At 39.1% G+C, this 16121-nt stretch overlaps 1 protein-coding gene across 1 annotated transcript; it reads right to left on the bottom strand.

Annotated features, from left to right (window-relative positions):
* Positions 1–1438: 1438 nt before the first annotated feature.
* LOC124289705 (lysocardiolipin acyltransferase 1-like) lies at positions 1439–15669 on the bottom strand. Its single transcript, XM_046726332.1, has 5 exons — positions 15294–15669; positions 5670–5868; positions 4735–4847; positions 4067–4217; positions 1439–2145 (listed from the first exon to the last, which is right to left on the bottom strand). Exons 1-5 carry the CDS (start codon positions 15381–15383, stop codon positions 1670–1672), a joined length of 1029 nt encoding a protein of 342 aa, XP_046582288.1. The 5' UTR covers positions 15384–15669; the 3' UTR covers positions 1439–1669.
* Between the last annotated feature and the right edge of the window lie 452 nt (positions 15670–16121).

Genomic DNA, 16121 nt, shown 5'->3' with positions numbered 1-16121 from the left:
ACCAACATTGTTTAACTGATACTGGCTCAAAATAGCCTCACGGCTGTAGCTTTTCATCAGATCCCTTCAGTTTTATAAAAGGAAGTGGTTCTAAATCAATGTCTTCCCTTTCTTGAAATCACTGGTGCAAGTAGCAATATCTTGCCTTTAAAGCTTGGCTTGGCTGAATCTCAAATACATAGAGGAAATTTCACTTACATCCAAATGAAACTGTGATCCTGTTGCAATGTTTATAACATTGTCTCAGACTCATAGGTTTCTATGTTGATGTTTTCCACCACCAAATGGTTTTGGATAACACACATCTAATCAATAATGATAAAAACACTGACTAGTCCCACAGTTGTCTTAGGCATTCTAATCTGGCAAAACATTAGTGCACACACATAAAATCTTATTTCTTACAAAATACTATTAAAAAACATGTACACTCTTTATCATACAAATCATTGATACACACCTACATTTTCTATATTGCACTCAAGACATCTCACACACACTGATCGATTTAAGCAGCCGTAAGAAAAAGGCTCTTGACAGTTCGAGGCCTACATTTGTCCACATCAATCCACACCATGCATACTTGTGTGTTCCACTAAATATCTTAGGTAATGACCAGAAATTAGTTTGGTTTTCATGGTAGATCCAAACAGGAAACAAAACCAACAAACTCATTTGATATTTTTCCGAGTCTCATGAATTATAGACCAAAGATTAACCTACATCTTCATCTCTACATTTTTTCAGGTAGCAAAATAACATCATGTTGCCAAATGCTTCTACTTATTTCAAGCCCTCAAGTATCATAACGCAATATTGTTAGGAAAGATTCCTAATAACATGTAACATCACAACAATGCTACATTATATAGATATTATTTGGTAACAATGTTACATCATAATCACATTACTTACTATGTTATAAATCACTGTGTTACATTGTAGTTACAGGTTATGTGTGGCGTGTGGTCCTGTGCACAGAGCGCAGGTCACGAATCAGTTGAAGTTACGAAACGTTGAGCTCGGATAGTCCTTGGATGGGTGACCGTGTTTGACAGCTTGACTCCTGAGAGTTTCTAAGACTTCCATCCCCACAACGAAGCACATGTGATACATGTGGTCTCACCTAGGCAAGTGCGTTTGTTCAAAATTGCCTCTGTTCACCCAGCAGAAAATGGGTACCCGGTTGGATAAAGTCACGTGACTATAACCTTCTAGCGCCTAACAGGCAGCTTGGGTTATCCGGGGTAATAATAATCAGGGTGTTAGTGCTTAGAGCATGCTTTGTTGCGTGGAGATTAGCGCATTATAAGACTTCTCATTATTATTATTATCATTATTATTGTTACTGCATAACATGTTACTTCATAACCATATGGCCATGCCAGACATACTGAACTTACTCAACATTGGAACACACAAAGTAACCAGAGCTGACTTAGCCAGATACTGAAATTCTATATTTGGTACAGTAGAAATCCAATTTCATCATTTCTTGACAGTGCAACCATTTCACACCAAAGAAGGGTACACCTGAATACAGGAAACTAATATTGATGACACCACGGCATGCATACACATACATACAGATTTCATGTCCGAATTAACATATAATTTGAATAGCTTTTATGATTATGAAGTAGCTTATTGAATATATGCTGTAGAGTCATCAAAAATCATATAAAAACTGAATGGTATCCAAACCACCATACTTTCTTTCCAAAACGCTAAATGCAATTATGCTGAAAAGTGAGTACCATCGAAACAATGACACTGTATACAGGGAGTAAAACACTAGGAGAATGAAAACAGACCAGAATGCAATCACTTTATAAAGGTATCTCCTAATAGACTCTTCACTAACAGTTTCAACTGTGTCATAGATCATATCTTTTGCTTGGTTCTCAAAGGGAGAGAACTCTCTTTTTTCGTAATATAAGCGAAGTTGTTCTTCTTTTTCTGACCACCGATTTTGACACCAGTTGACAAGGTCATCAGATGAGGTAGGGAAATCAACAACTGGTGTGGAATTAACATGGAAATGTATTTCTTCAGGGAAATTCCCAGTAAACACATCAAATTCTCCAATTGGCATTGTTTTGGGATATCCGATACTGACGTTGAGAACAGAATCTAGAAGGTTTTCTGAAAAATTGAGAAAATACCGTAAGGTTAGAAATAAAATGACAACATAGCCAGTGAAACTCTAACAAAAAATGTTGACAAAATGAATTAACATTTCATGTGAGGATAGAGTGAGTGACTTTAGATTTATGCTGCACTCAACCATATTCCAGCTATATGGCGGGGTCTGTAAATAATCAAGTCTGGACCAGACAATCCAGTGATCAACAGCATGAGCATCGATCTACACAACTGGCATACAATGACATTTGTCAACCAAGTCAGCGAGCCTGACCACCTGATCCTGTTAGTCGCCTTTTACGACAAGCATGGGTTACAGAAAATCAATTCTAATCCGGATCTTAACTGGTAGGTGAGGATAGAACAGATGTGAGGGAATTAAACCAAGTACATCTGATTACATATACTGGTATTACCCACAGTATTAAATATTCTTAAATAACCAATTAGGATACCTTTCACATCAACAAAACTGGTCCATATCATAGCTGGGGACAGCAGCAATTTGCTTTACGCATTACTTGACCATATCAGAGCAGTGAACAGCAACAATTTGCTTTACACCTTTACGCAATACTTGACCATATCAGAGCTGGGGACAGCAACAATTTGCTTTACACCTTTACGCAATACTTGACCATATCAGAGCTGGGGACAGCAACAATTTGCTTTACACCTTTACGCAATACTTGACCATATCAGAGCAGGGGACAGCAACAATTTGCTTTACACCTTTACGCAATACTTGACCATATCAGAGCAGGGAACAGCAACAATTTGCTTTACACCTTTACGCAATACTTGACCATATCAGAGCAGGGAACAGCAACAATTTGCTTTACACCTTTACGCAATACTTGACCATATCAGAGCAGGGGACAGCAACAATTTGCTTTACACCTTTACGCAATACTTGACCATATCAGAGCAGGGGACAGCAACAATTTGCTTTACACCTTTACGCAATACTTGACCATATCAGAGCAGGGGACAGCAACAATTTGCTTTACACCTTTATGCAATACTTGACCACAATTTGCTTCACACAATTATGCTGACACAGTACTGCGAAACATATATTTGATACAATATAGTGAGACAAATTTTAATTTGCAATGACAGCTTTTCCATCGACTTGTTGACACTTTGTCCCTTGCTGAAACTACTAGTCTGTGGTGCGTCTATTTCAGTTTTAATTCAGAATTCCATGGCAACTTTGTAGAGATGATAAACTGAGATATTCCTGACAAAAAGAAACCTAAGATTGCCATTATGTACAAACAGCATGATATTGTTAAAAAGCTCCAGTTTGACCACTGTTGCCTTGTTCCATGGACAACACCTAAGTCTCAACAATGCTCTGTCCTCTCTTATTGTTGTCTTCAGGTTCTGTCTTGGAAGATGTTTACAGCATTGGTTGCCATGGGTTTGTTCAAGAGTCTTGAAATGATGGAAGGATTGTGCCCAACTTGATGTCCAATTTGTCTGAGGGACATTCCTGCATTTCTCATGCCAATAATTTGCCAACTTGTAGCCTCGGACAATTTACGACGTGCCATGACAATTATGGTACTGAATATTCAATCCAAATTGAAAAGAGGGAGTGGGACATGTTATCAGTAAAAACTGCTTTACGCACCGTTGCACATGTTTGTAATATCTACACAAAGCAATCATGCTATACAGCAAGATGCAAAATATTAATAAATCATTCAGAAAAATGGTGGTTTCTTTATTCACAGAATTGTGAGAATTCACACTTTATGAATTGAGTGTTCTTAATTAATTTCCATATGTATGGATCTGGCTTTGAAGAAAATTGTCCTTTGCTTTACAATATAATATTGGAGCAGATTCATGAAAAGATGAAGGTCATTATTTTCAGTACATCAAAAAGACATAAATAGACATGAATACAAACCTTCCTTCATCTGTTGCACAAGAAACACGACGCCGGTTGTTCGAGGGTGAAGGACGTATCTATATTTAGGGAAGCCATTCTTTTCTGCAAACTTGTCACTCTTTGACAAAGTATTTGCAGTGAAGTCGGTACCCTCAGGAAACAACAGAAACTGAAAAAGAATAAATGTTTTTTTGGGTGTGATTTGTTTTCCGATTTACCAATTCTTTTCTTGATCTTATAATGAAAATATTTTGAAAACGGAAGACCTCAGACCACATTGCAACTAACAATGAATTATCCAGGGCTATATGATTATGCTTCAAACTCAAATTGTATTAGAACTAATATGATTATCACTCTTTCCTAAAAAATACAATACCCTCATAAATGTTTCCATGTTTACCAGGCTTATTTATCTCAAACTCATAGAGCCATAAGTGTGATACTTTACTATGAAGATAATTCTTAATCTATTTTTTCCAAATTAGTATTGAATATTGAGTGAGTAGGTTTTCATGCTGGACAACCCCATCATAACACACCAAGGTACACCAGTGGCATCTCCTTCACATGATGTGCTTATGTGGGGAATGAAACTAGGTTGTGAATGCTTCTTTTGCTTTAACCTCACTGGCCCATAATATCCTAGAGAATTTACATCATGCAAACATGGTACATGTCTTCACCTGCAACCTGTAGTCAACCTTGTGGAAGTATTTCAGTGCCGCTGTTATAACTGGCTGGTCTGCCTCCCACCGTCGCCGTAAGAACAGGAACGCCGCACACTGCATAGCCCAGCCTGAGGAACAGATGACATGGCATGGATTGGTATACCTAGTATTTTACTAGACAGCTGCTTAAAAAAATGCAAAATGCAAAAAAATCACTCTAAATACTTATAATGCCGGTATAATCGCAGAGTCTGAGGAACAGATAAAATGATATAAGACGAGTATGTGGATGGCAACTTCTTGTTTATTGTATAACACAACCTTTCTGGGCTACTTCTTGTCCCTTCTTCAGGTGATTGAAGAAGGGGCAAGAAGTAGCCCAGAAACATCTTGTTATAAAATAAACAAGAAGTTGCCATCCATATACTCGTCTTATACATTCACCAACTTCTAAATGCCTCTCAAGAATCTCAGATAAAATGATAGTGACTTGGGACATTTTTGAGCATTAGGACACTTCAAGGCCAGGAACAGATGTCATTGATTATTGCTGTACATATTCTACATGTCCCAGCCTGAAGTGAAATGCCATTGATTGGAACATAATCTAATAAAGAATAGTTACTTTCAGTTGCTGGACAGTTGCCTTGTTTTGTCAGGAGACCATAATTACCATGATTACATACTACGTTGAGACACTCTATTTTACATCTCCCAGCCTAAGGAACACACCAAGATCTTTCTTTAAGTAATTACCTTAACAGAAATTCTCTCTTAAAATGATTTCACTTCACATTTACACTTTTGCATGAAATCTCTTGTTGAAAGATGCTTTGACAAACAGCACACAAAACATGTCTGCCAAGCTAGATATCTTGAAATCAAAAGTATTAGTTTATCTAAGTGATTTGAAACCTCTGGTTATCAGTTATATGGTTATAAGAATCTACCTGGTCCAGGTACAAACTTAAGCTGGTCCTTGAGTGAGATCTTGTAGTGCATGAGGGAGCCACAGCGGAGCTGGTAGGACATGAGGAACAGCCAGTCAAGTCGTGTACGATGGTTCATCAATATCAACACGCTGTCTGTTGGCTTGGAAGGTCGACCTTGGATCTTGACCTTCACACCCAGCATCAACTCATACATGGCCTGGAGGAGACAGAAACATGGTTCTTGTAAATCACTGCATTTTCTGTCAGCTCAAGGGGAACTTAAGAGAGGTACTTCAGTGTTCAAAGTTTAAAACTGAGGCATGACCCTTAGCCCCTAAATAAACATTCTGTCAACATGTTCCACACTTAAGTATTCATAATTTATAATAATACTAATAACAGCTATTTATACAGTGCCAGTTTCCAGGCACTTGTGCATGCTCAAGGTGCTCATACAGTATTACCCTCGATAACCCAAGCTGCCTGCAGGGTGCTTAAACAGTCACATGACCTATCCCACCAGGTACCTGCAATTTCAGCAAACTCTTTTTGCCGAGGGTGAGGCCACATGTGTGATGTGTGCTGTGTTGTGGGGCAGGACTAGTCTTAGAATTTCTCAAGAGTCAAACTAACAGGGATATGTGATATATTGGCTGCTTTTAGCAATATTCCAGCAATATAACGGCGGGGGACACCAGAAATGGGCTTCACACATTGTCACGATGAAGACCCATGTTAGATTCCCCACATGGGTCTTCAGCGTGACGAGCGAACGCATTAACCAGTAGGCTACCTTATAGAGGGGGCAGCTGAAGATATCTGAGCCTAGCTACAAAGGATTTACAGTTATGTATTGTAACTTAACAATTTGAACGCATTAATATATACTCATACAATATTTACCACGCTTACAGGCTGCATTTGAACCAAATACACAAACTGCAGCAGTTTGATGTAGTAATGGCTACAATTCATGAATGTGACTTTAAACTCATTGAATATCATCCGTAGTCATCAGATTGGATGCGGTCATTTTCCCACTTCTTCCAAAACCAAGAAATGACTGATGGGCAAATAATATGCAGATGATGATGTAATTTCTGCTGTGGAGGATGGTTTATGCCACCAAGAGGAGGCCTTCTACACCAGTGGGATCAGGCACTCCAGCATTGGTGGCAGACTGCAGACAATGGAGGGATTATGTTGAAAAGAAATCATCGACCAACCCCATCACTGCACTTCATTAGGTTCAGAAGTAACCTGGTAACACAAAGAGTGTACTTTCCTGTATGATTAAGCAGTTGGTGTATTGATCTCTCAGCAAAGCATCTAAATACATGGAATTCGTGTGGCAACATCTGTCAGCTCTATGAATGAAATCAGTGAAATGTCCCACTTTGAGCATGGCATTCAAACATACCATAAATGTTGTATAAATCAACCCACTCCAATAAGCCCCCACTGATCAACCTCTATAGTCTATAGCGATCTGTAAGTATTCTTAATTAGCACCCAACATTCTTTGAAAAACAGTCAATACTTAGAGTAAGGTACAGGGCACCAGTAGAAGGCACATAAAGTTGCCCAATACTATGGGAAACCAAGTTTGTGCTTTACCTCACTTTTTCAGGAAATTATATTTGTATTAAATCATGAAGCTGATGAATCTCATTAATGACAAGACAGGTACTTCAATAAGCAGTGTTCGCTGTAGGTTTTGTACTAGTGCGTGCAGTTTTTTTTTTATAAACATGTAGTCCAAATCTTTTGCGTGTGAAATTTGCATTACAATAACATCATTATCACAAGAAGTAATTATATTTACAAGCTTTGACATACGTTCCAGTGTTTGAATATAATGAACGATCATGATGTGTGTAGTATTTGCCACCCTGAAACGCAGGAATGCCATAATTTCTTGTAGTTTCATAATAAAGGAAAACTTTCTCTTCGGCATTTCCCCCTTGGCAATGTCATAGACTGTGGGCAACATCACTTTTTAATTTCTGAACAACTTGATGAAGATTTAAGCCCATTAATATAGAATCGGTGAGTGCGTCACTGGATTAATCATCTATCCTGCCCGCACTGAGAGCTGTGTCTTTCTTAGTGCATGTATCAGCATCAGATCTACTAGTCAAGACAAACCATAACATGGACGCCTGTCGTTTTGACATGATGACTGCGTGGTGTCACATCACTTGTAAATTGCAGATGATAAAGATCAAACAATGTGTTGCCCAATCATAGCCCCTGTTGGTTGTATCCCATTACCCCTACATCCCAGTACCCCTACAATTAGTTAAAACAACACACAGCATTTACCTGTCTGGCATAATGAACTTACCCATGGGAGCGACTAAAGTGTTGTGTATACAACTTAGAAAGGATTAAGGTCTTCTTGGTTAGAGAAAGTTTGTTAAGATGAAATGAAGTAAATGTTAAAATTGACACTGAGATGAGACAAGTAATTTGAGATGACTTAGTATAGTAAAGTGTTGTGTATACAAACTAGAAAGGATTAAAGTGTTCTGAGAAATGAGAAATGAAATGAAGTAAATATTGAATTGACACTGAGATGAGACAAGTAATTTGAGATGACTTAGTATAGTAAATGTTTAGAAACAAACTAAAGTGTTCTTGGTTAGAGAAAGTTTGTTAACATGGTAAATATTGAAATTGACACTGAGATGAGACAAGTAATTTGAGATGACTTAGTATAGTAAAGTGTTGTGTATCAAATTAGAAAGGATTAAAGTGTTCTTGGTTGGAGAAAGTTTATTTGAGGGTTATAAATTTTGAAATTGACACTGAGATGAGACAAGTAATTTGAGATTGTGTACAATGGAAAAAACTAACATGACATCAACATGGCAACTTGCAGAGTTTGTTATGTCAGAGTAGCAACAAGTCCTATTTGAGGTTATCTACACACTAAGAATGTCGAGACAGTCTTGTCTACACTGGAAGTGTGTCATAACTGCAGAGTCATCCAGTCGCCAATGTTTTGAGGAATGCGATAGCCAGAAGGTCAAAATGTTTTGAGTTTGTCAGCAACCTGAGGAAGAGAGCGAGGGAGGAGTCAACATCGATGCACACCCTCTACAACAATGAGATTACGAACTTGGACGAACTTAACCGGCCGCTTGCCCCATCCTGTGTCCAGACAGACTTTGAGCTGGCGGAAAATTCATGCTATAGAGAGAGAGTTTCCGACTGCTGAAGTGAAGGGTTGCTTCTTCCACTACTCTCAGGCCATTTGGAGGAAGGTCCAGGATCTGGGACTTGCTGTTGCTTACAGAGAGGATCTGGAAATATCCAGATGGGTAAGAAGAGCGGCTGGACTACCCCTTTTACCCCAGAACAGTATCCAGGACACGTGGGTTGACGCCATTGACGACGCTCCCGATGTACCACGACCAGGAAGATATCTGTGTATTATATTCATTTATTTGTGTAATTAAATCCATAAATTAAAACATTAAATCTTGTGTTCATGTGTTTGGGCTAGTCCATTGTCCAGGTAACAGGTAACAGGAAGGGGATTAGCAGTGCATTGGATCGTGAACTTTGTTGTTATAAGCTGTAGGGGTAATGGGATGTAGGGGTAATGGGAGGATACCCCCCTGTTACAACGACGCGATTCAAGGCGGCAGGATATGTTCTGTTTTTAACAATGGGAATTTCCAGGCTTCGATTTATATTTTCATCTATGAGCAGCCTAATAAATTGTTTTAATTGCTGTTTAAAGGTACTTTTTAAAATTAAGTAGATCAGAATCTGTGCACAATATTTTTTGCGTGTTTTTATGATTTTTTTTGTGTGCGTTAACTCAGAGTCCAAAACTGAACTCATGGTATGTTAACTATGGTAGTACATTACCTGTGTCGGGCTTAAGTAACAGTCACTAAAACCCACACAGAATAATCATGAAGGTAAATGTAACTGATACATAAAAACTGTGGTCTTACAAACAGCTATTGCTGTGAACATGCCTAGATACTGGAACATGCCTAGATCCTAGAACAGGGTACTGCCCTGGTACTTCATTGAAATCAATGTTCATGAAATGCAACCCCAGATAGCATTCGGACGTTGGCCCAACGTCTGAATGCTATCTGGGACAGCTGTACATATTCATTTTAGTACTTCCTCTGCCTACTGTACATTCACTTCATTGATTTCATTCTACTGCACATTGTATGGACAAGTTATGAACATTAACATATTGTCACACAATAATAATTTACTTAAGAATATCTATAATGCGTCTTTGCAGGCTTCATATCCTGCTCAAAGTGAACAAAGGATATTCAAAGCACACAATCTGATTATTATTACCCCTGATAACACAAGCTGCCTGTGAGGCGCTAGAAGGTTAATAGTCACATGCCTTATCCCACCGGGTACCCATATTCTGCTGCGTGAACAGAGGCAATTTTTAACAAACTCACTTTCTTGAGGTGAGACCACATGTATCACATGTGCTTCACTGTGGTTCAGGACTGAAGTCCTAGAAACTCTCAGGCTGCCAAACGTTGCTCAACAAGAACTGATTTGTGACCTGAGCTCTATGCAAGGACCACACACCACATCTGCATGGTCCAACAACAGGAGAGATGTTCATGTTTCTTTCAGATCACAGATTCATGATAATGTTCACAGCATTTGTAAAAACAAGTATAACCAAAACTAAGATATAACTAATTTGAATTCCATTTTAATTCTATCAAGTGGATGGCTCTAGGCAAATAATATATGGCACGCCTAATATTGAAATGGCATGGATGAAGTATTTTCAATGTGCCCTGGCGGCATGACTACACTTATAAATATAATATACATCATGATCCATTTAATGTAAAATATGATGACTGACTGACTGAGTTTGGTTTTACGCCGCTTTTAGCAATATTCCAGCAACATCACGGCGGGGGACACCAGAAATGGGCTTCACACATTTTACCCATGTGGGGATTCATCTTCATTTAATGGAAAATGGAAAATGTGATGAATCCAGTCAACTCAAATGATTGCACTCCATCATACTGTTTATTCGTGGCACTCTCAATCTCACAGCTTAATATGGGCGTGGTCATGTTGAATGCCAGAGTGCATAACATGAAATCCAGTTTTGGACGTTACCATAGCTTGTGGGTTAGTTGATGGGTCCTGGACAAATGAAGCTGAACTATACTTGCGGTCATGATAATGTTCATGAAATCCAGCTCTCAGGTTTACATGTTTACATGATGTTTACTGATTCATTAAACAAACTGAAATGACATAACTGGTGTGATGTTTTAAGTTTAATTGATCAACAAAAGGTATGGGCACATCTTTCACAAAGGTACACCTAAATTATCTGTCTGGTGCCCAATGGCTTGCTCCAACCATCAGCTTCTGGGTTAGATGATGTCTTCAGAAACCTGTAATGCTCCAACCATCAGGCTTCTGGGTTAGATGCTGTCTTCAGAAACCAGTCCTGCTCTATCGTGCTTCCAGGCTGGGTGATGTCTCCTACAACCTGTAATGCTCCAACCATCAGGTTTGTGGGTTAGATGATGTCTCCTACAACCTGTAATGCTCCAACCATCAGGCTTCTAGGCTAGGTGATGTCTCCTGCAACCTGTAATGCTCCAACCATCAGGTTTGTGTGTTAAATGATGTCTCCTGCAACCTGTAATGCTCCAACCATCAGGTTTGTGTGTTAAATGATGTCTCCTACAACATGTAATGCTCCAACCATCAGGCTTCTGGGTTAGATGCTGTCTTCAGAAACCAGTCCTGCTCTATCGTGCTTCCAGGCTGGGTGATGTCTTCAGCAACCTGTAATGCTCCAACCATCAGGTTTGTGGGTTAGATGATGTCTCCTACAACCTGTAATGCTCCAACCATCAGGCTTCTAGGCTAGGTGATGTCTCCTGCAACCTGTAATGCTCCAACCATCAGGTTTGTGTGTTAAATGATGTCTCCTGCAACCTGTAATGCTCCAACCATCAGGTTTGTGTGTTAAATGATGTCTCCTACAACCTGTAATGCTCCAACCATCAGGCTTCTGGGTTAGATGCTGTCTTCAGAAACCGGTCCTGCTCTATCGTGCTTCCAGGCTGGGTGATGTCTTCAGCAACCTGTAATGCTCCAACCATCAGGTTTGTGGGTTAGATGATGTCTCCTGCAACCTGTAATGCTCCAACCATCAGGCTTCTGGGTTAGATGATGTCTCCTAAAACCTGTAATGCTCCAAGGCTTCTAGGCTGGGTTAGATGATGTCTCCTGCAACCTGTAATGCTCCAACCATCAGGTTTGGGTGTTAGTGATGTCTCCTGCAACCTGTAATGCTCCAACCATCAGGTTTGTGTGTTAAATGATGTCTCCTACAACCTGTAATGCTCCAACCATCAGGTTTGTGTGTTAAATGATGTCTCCTGCAACCTGTAATGCTCCAACCATCAGGTTTGTGTGTTAAATGATGTCTCCTACAACCTGTAATGCTCCAACCATCAGGTTTGTGTGTTAAATGATGTCTCCTGCAACCTGTAATGCTCCAACCATCAGGCTTCCAGGTTAGATGATGTCTCCAGCTACCTGTAATGCTCCAACCATCAGGCTTCCAGTATAGATGATGTCTCCTACAACCCGTAATGCTCCAATCATCAGGCTTCTAGGCTAGGTGATGTCTCCAGCAACCTGTAATGCTCCAACCATCAGGTTTGTGTGTTAAATGATGTCTCCTGCAACCTGTAATGCTCCAGCCATCAGGCTTCAGGGTTAGATGATGTCTCCAGCAACCTGTAATGCTCCAACCATCAGGTTTGTGGGTTAGATTATGTCTCCTGCAACCTGTAATGCTCCAACCATCAGGATTCAGGGTTAGATGATGTCTCCAGCAACCTGTAATGCTCCAACCATCAGGTTTCCAGGGTTAGAAGATGTCTCCTGCAACCTGTAATGCTCCAACCATCAGGCTTCAGGGCTATATGATGTCTTCAGGCTCCAACCATCAGGCTTCCAGGTTAGATGATGTCTTCAGCAACCTGTAATGCTCCAACCATCAGGCTTCCAGGCTAGATGATGTCTCCAGCAACCTGTAATGCTCCAACCATCAGGCTTCCAGGTTAGATGATGTCTTCAGCAACCTGTAATGCTCCAACCATCAGGCTTCAGGGTTGATGTCTCCAGCAACCTGTAATGCTCCAACCATCAGGCTTCCAGGTTAGATGATGTCTTCAGCAACCTGTAATGCTCCAACCATCAGGCTTCAGGGTTAGATTATGTCTCCTACAACCTGTAATGCTCCAACCATCAGGCTTCAGGGTTAGATGATGTCTCCAGCAACCTGTAATGCTCCAGGGTTAGATTATGTCTCCTGCAACCTGTAATGCTCCAACCATCAGGCTTCAGGGTTAGATGATGTCTTCAGCAACCTGTTCTTGTCATACAGGACCAACTAGATCAGATGGTCACGCTCCTGTCCTGACAATGTGACCTGCTGGTGTGGAGTGTTGGTCATGACATCACTTACTGGATTGTCTAGTCATGACTCAATTACATACACATGATACAGCTGTCGTCCTTAAGCTGGAACATTGCCACATGTGACGGTGAACTGGGTGGGTGGTGACACTGACAGTTGAACATCCAACCACAAACAGGCTGTAGCTAATCGCTTACTAATCTTTGTTGTTTCCAGGACACCTTTCACAGTGGAGCTGAAACCAGTATAATCACGACAACAGTCTATCACATGTACAGATTCTGTCAAAGTACGCTGAACAGGTTTCTCATTTCCCTTTATCAGCTTTCATGAACCTTCAGCTTATCATGCTTATGTGAACTCATAAAACGAGAAATACAACAAGACCATAATCCCAGCAAAGCCTCTTGTACGGCTTAGGCTGTTTGGGCACTTGGGAAATAATTATGACAGATCTACAATCACTCAGGATAAGTACCTATTAGATCAATTTCAGGCTACAAACTGAGGGTGTTGTTCTCACATTTATGTATGCAACATCCTATGTAAATAACCCTTCACAGTCTGACCTAGTCCAGATACGCAGTTAGGCTGTGATCTTTGTTAGCATTGAATGGCCAAACTGATACTTATTTAGAAGGAATAAATAATAATGACTATGAATGCAGCGTGAAAAACATGCCAGTAGTAATCAGACTTACACTAAACTGCTATTCACATATTAATTATGCAGCATATGAACAGGTTAAGATTAAAGATAAGCCTACATTCATTAAAGTATATTTCTTAATAAAATTTCTTGATTAAATATGTTGAACATGCAGTATTTTTCAGGGTACGAACAGTCCCTGCAGTCCACCTAAATCTTTGAATACAGACTATGGTGATAACAATTAAACAGAGACTTAGTTGGCATTCACAAGAATTAGATCCTGTTTAGTTACAGCAGTAATGGGATCATCTTGGGTAATGATTGGCATCATTCATTTTTTTCTTGAAGGTATAGTTATGTAACTGCCAAAACACAGAATAAAACATTGAAAATGTTTTAAATAAAAATAAAAATATTTTTGATAGCAATTCAGCTAATCATATGTCCACACTTACACACCCATTGCTATATAAAATACCAAAACTGTATGTACCATGTTGATCTTTCCAGTAACAGTTATAATTGAATTACAAGAAAAATGGCAAATATAACATTTTCAATTGTTCAGTACGTACAAACAGGTGAACATATCAATGACAATTTGACTTGGATCATCCATGCAAAGCTTTTAGCTAGTTTAGCATGTCAGCATGTGCATTCCCTGTAGTTTTAGTGGAGACAAGATGATGTAAGATGGTGCACATGCAACATACTTCCTGAATCACTGCATATCAAAATGAAACAATGCATAAATGACCAAGTGCTGTGCATCATAAGCATGATGGCGTGTGCCAAAATATGATCGTTGTATGTTAGGGGAAATGTTAGTAGATCAGGATCAGAATTCTGTCGGCACTTTTTAGACACAATTTGCCATGTTTGCTGAGATTATCCTTGCCAAGTTTCACCAACTTACTTCCTTTTGCCTTCAATCTGTTCACATTCAGGATATTCAGCAAATGTGAAAGGAGATGCTACGAGCAAAGGTTGTATCTTATCCAAGATTTGTCCATTTCCATTTATTATTCAGAGTAATAATAAGTGTCAAGCTCCTAGTCTAGATTATTACCATGGCTACAGATGACTTGTCATGAATTAACACAAATAATAAGTTACATTAGGTTTAAATATACATGTAATCCATAACAGTAAGTTGGTAACTTTTAAACTCACAATACTTAGATATATAAGTAAGACTTTTACAGAGTCCTTGTCAAAATACAACTGCATAAAGAAAATTATTTTGACATTTTGAAAAGAATCCCCAGATATATATCTATATGCATGATTGACACATGACTTGGCAGTTTCATGTATTTGGAACATTTACGAGACAAAAGAATACAATAAGAAAGTCGTCATTTTACAAATGTGTCCCTCTACCAACAACACATATACACGATGACTACGTCAGCAGCAATAGAATAATAAAGACACAACACTATCGGTGACGATCAGTGTATGCCGCATTTATCACGAACTTAAAGGCACATGCCGAAAAACACCAACTTACCACTGCAAATGAGAACCACATATACAGGAAAAAATCCAGAACATTCCTTGCCCATTTTGGCTTCAGTATTATCAAGGGAAGGAACGGCATCAATAGCACTATGGAGCCAAAAAAAGCTTGAAAAATACAGGATCGTTGTGAAGACGATTCCTCCCGCTAGATTCTTCGCTCTCGGCATGACTACTGTTTCTTGATTCACCACCAGAATTCAAACGCAAACAGGATGTCAGTTGGAACGAACATTAAGTCATGCTGCCCCCAAACATACGATAGATGCTATTGATACCATCTTTACAACTGTGAATGGTTAATAATTCAAATCATATCTGTAGCCAATGCAACCATCGAACCTTCCATTGATTTAAACAAGGTGAAGAAATAAGAGTGACCTCCCCTTGTCCTGCATATTAAGCAAAATGCCGATAAGCTCAGGTTTCAGCAAGGCCACATTCCGGCGTTCGCATTACATTGTCGACATTTAAAGGTTCAGATTTGACAATTATTTTTAGCAGTGCGTATATACCTAAATATCCATTTATTTATTTTTTAAGAGAAGCCGAAGACACAACATTTATATTTCGTATTGTTTTCAATATGATCTTCAAAATTGTGACATTATTAAATAATCACATATTTCGTTGCAGTGTGTTACAATGTATATTCAGTTAAGATGATACAATTATACTCATAAAAGTAACCTATTCACATTACACATGTGCCACATCACACTTTAACATTTTCTGAACGCCAACAATGACATAATGCCATAAAGAACAAAATATTAATTTGTTACAAAGGATTTCTAAAATATGAAGATATAATTTACAA

Source organism: Haliotis rubra, unplaced genomic scaffold (assembly GCF_003918875.1).
Source record: "Haliotis rubra isolate DU_JTF1 unplaced genomic scaffold, ASM391887v1 Scf447, whole genome shotgun sequence".
NCBI classification, from domain to species: domain Eukaryota; kingdom Metazoa; phylum Mollusca; class Gastropoda; order Lepetellida; family Haliotidae; genus Haliotis; species Haliotis rubra.
This window is presented reverse-complemented; position numbering and strand designations above follow the sequence as displayed.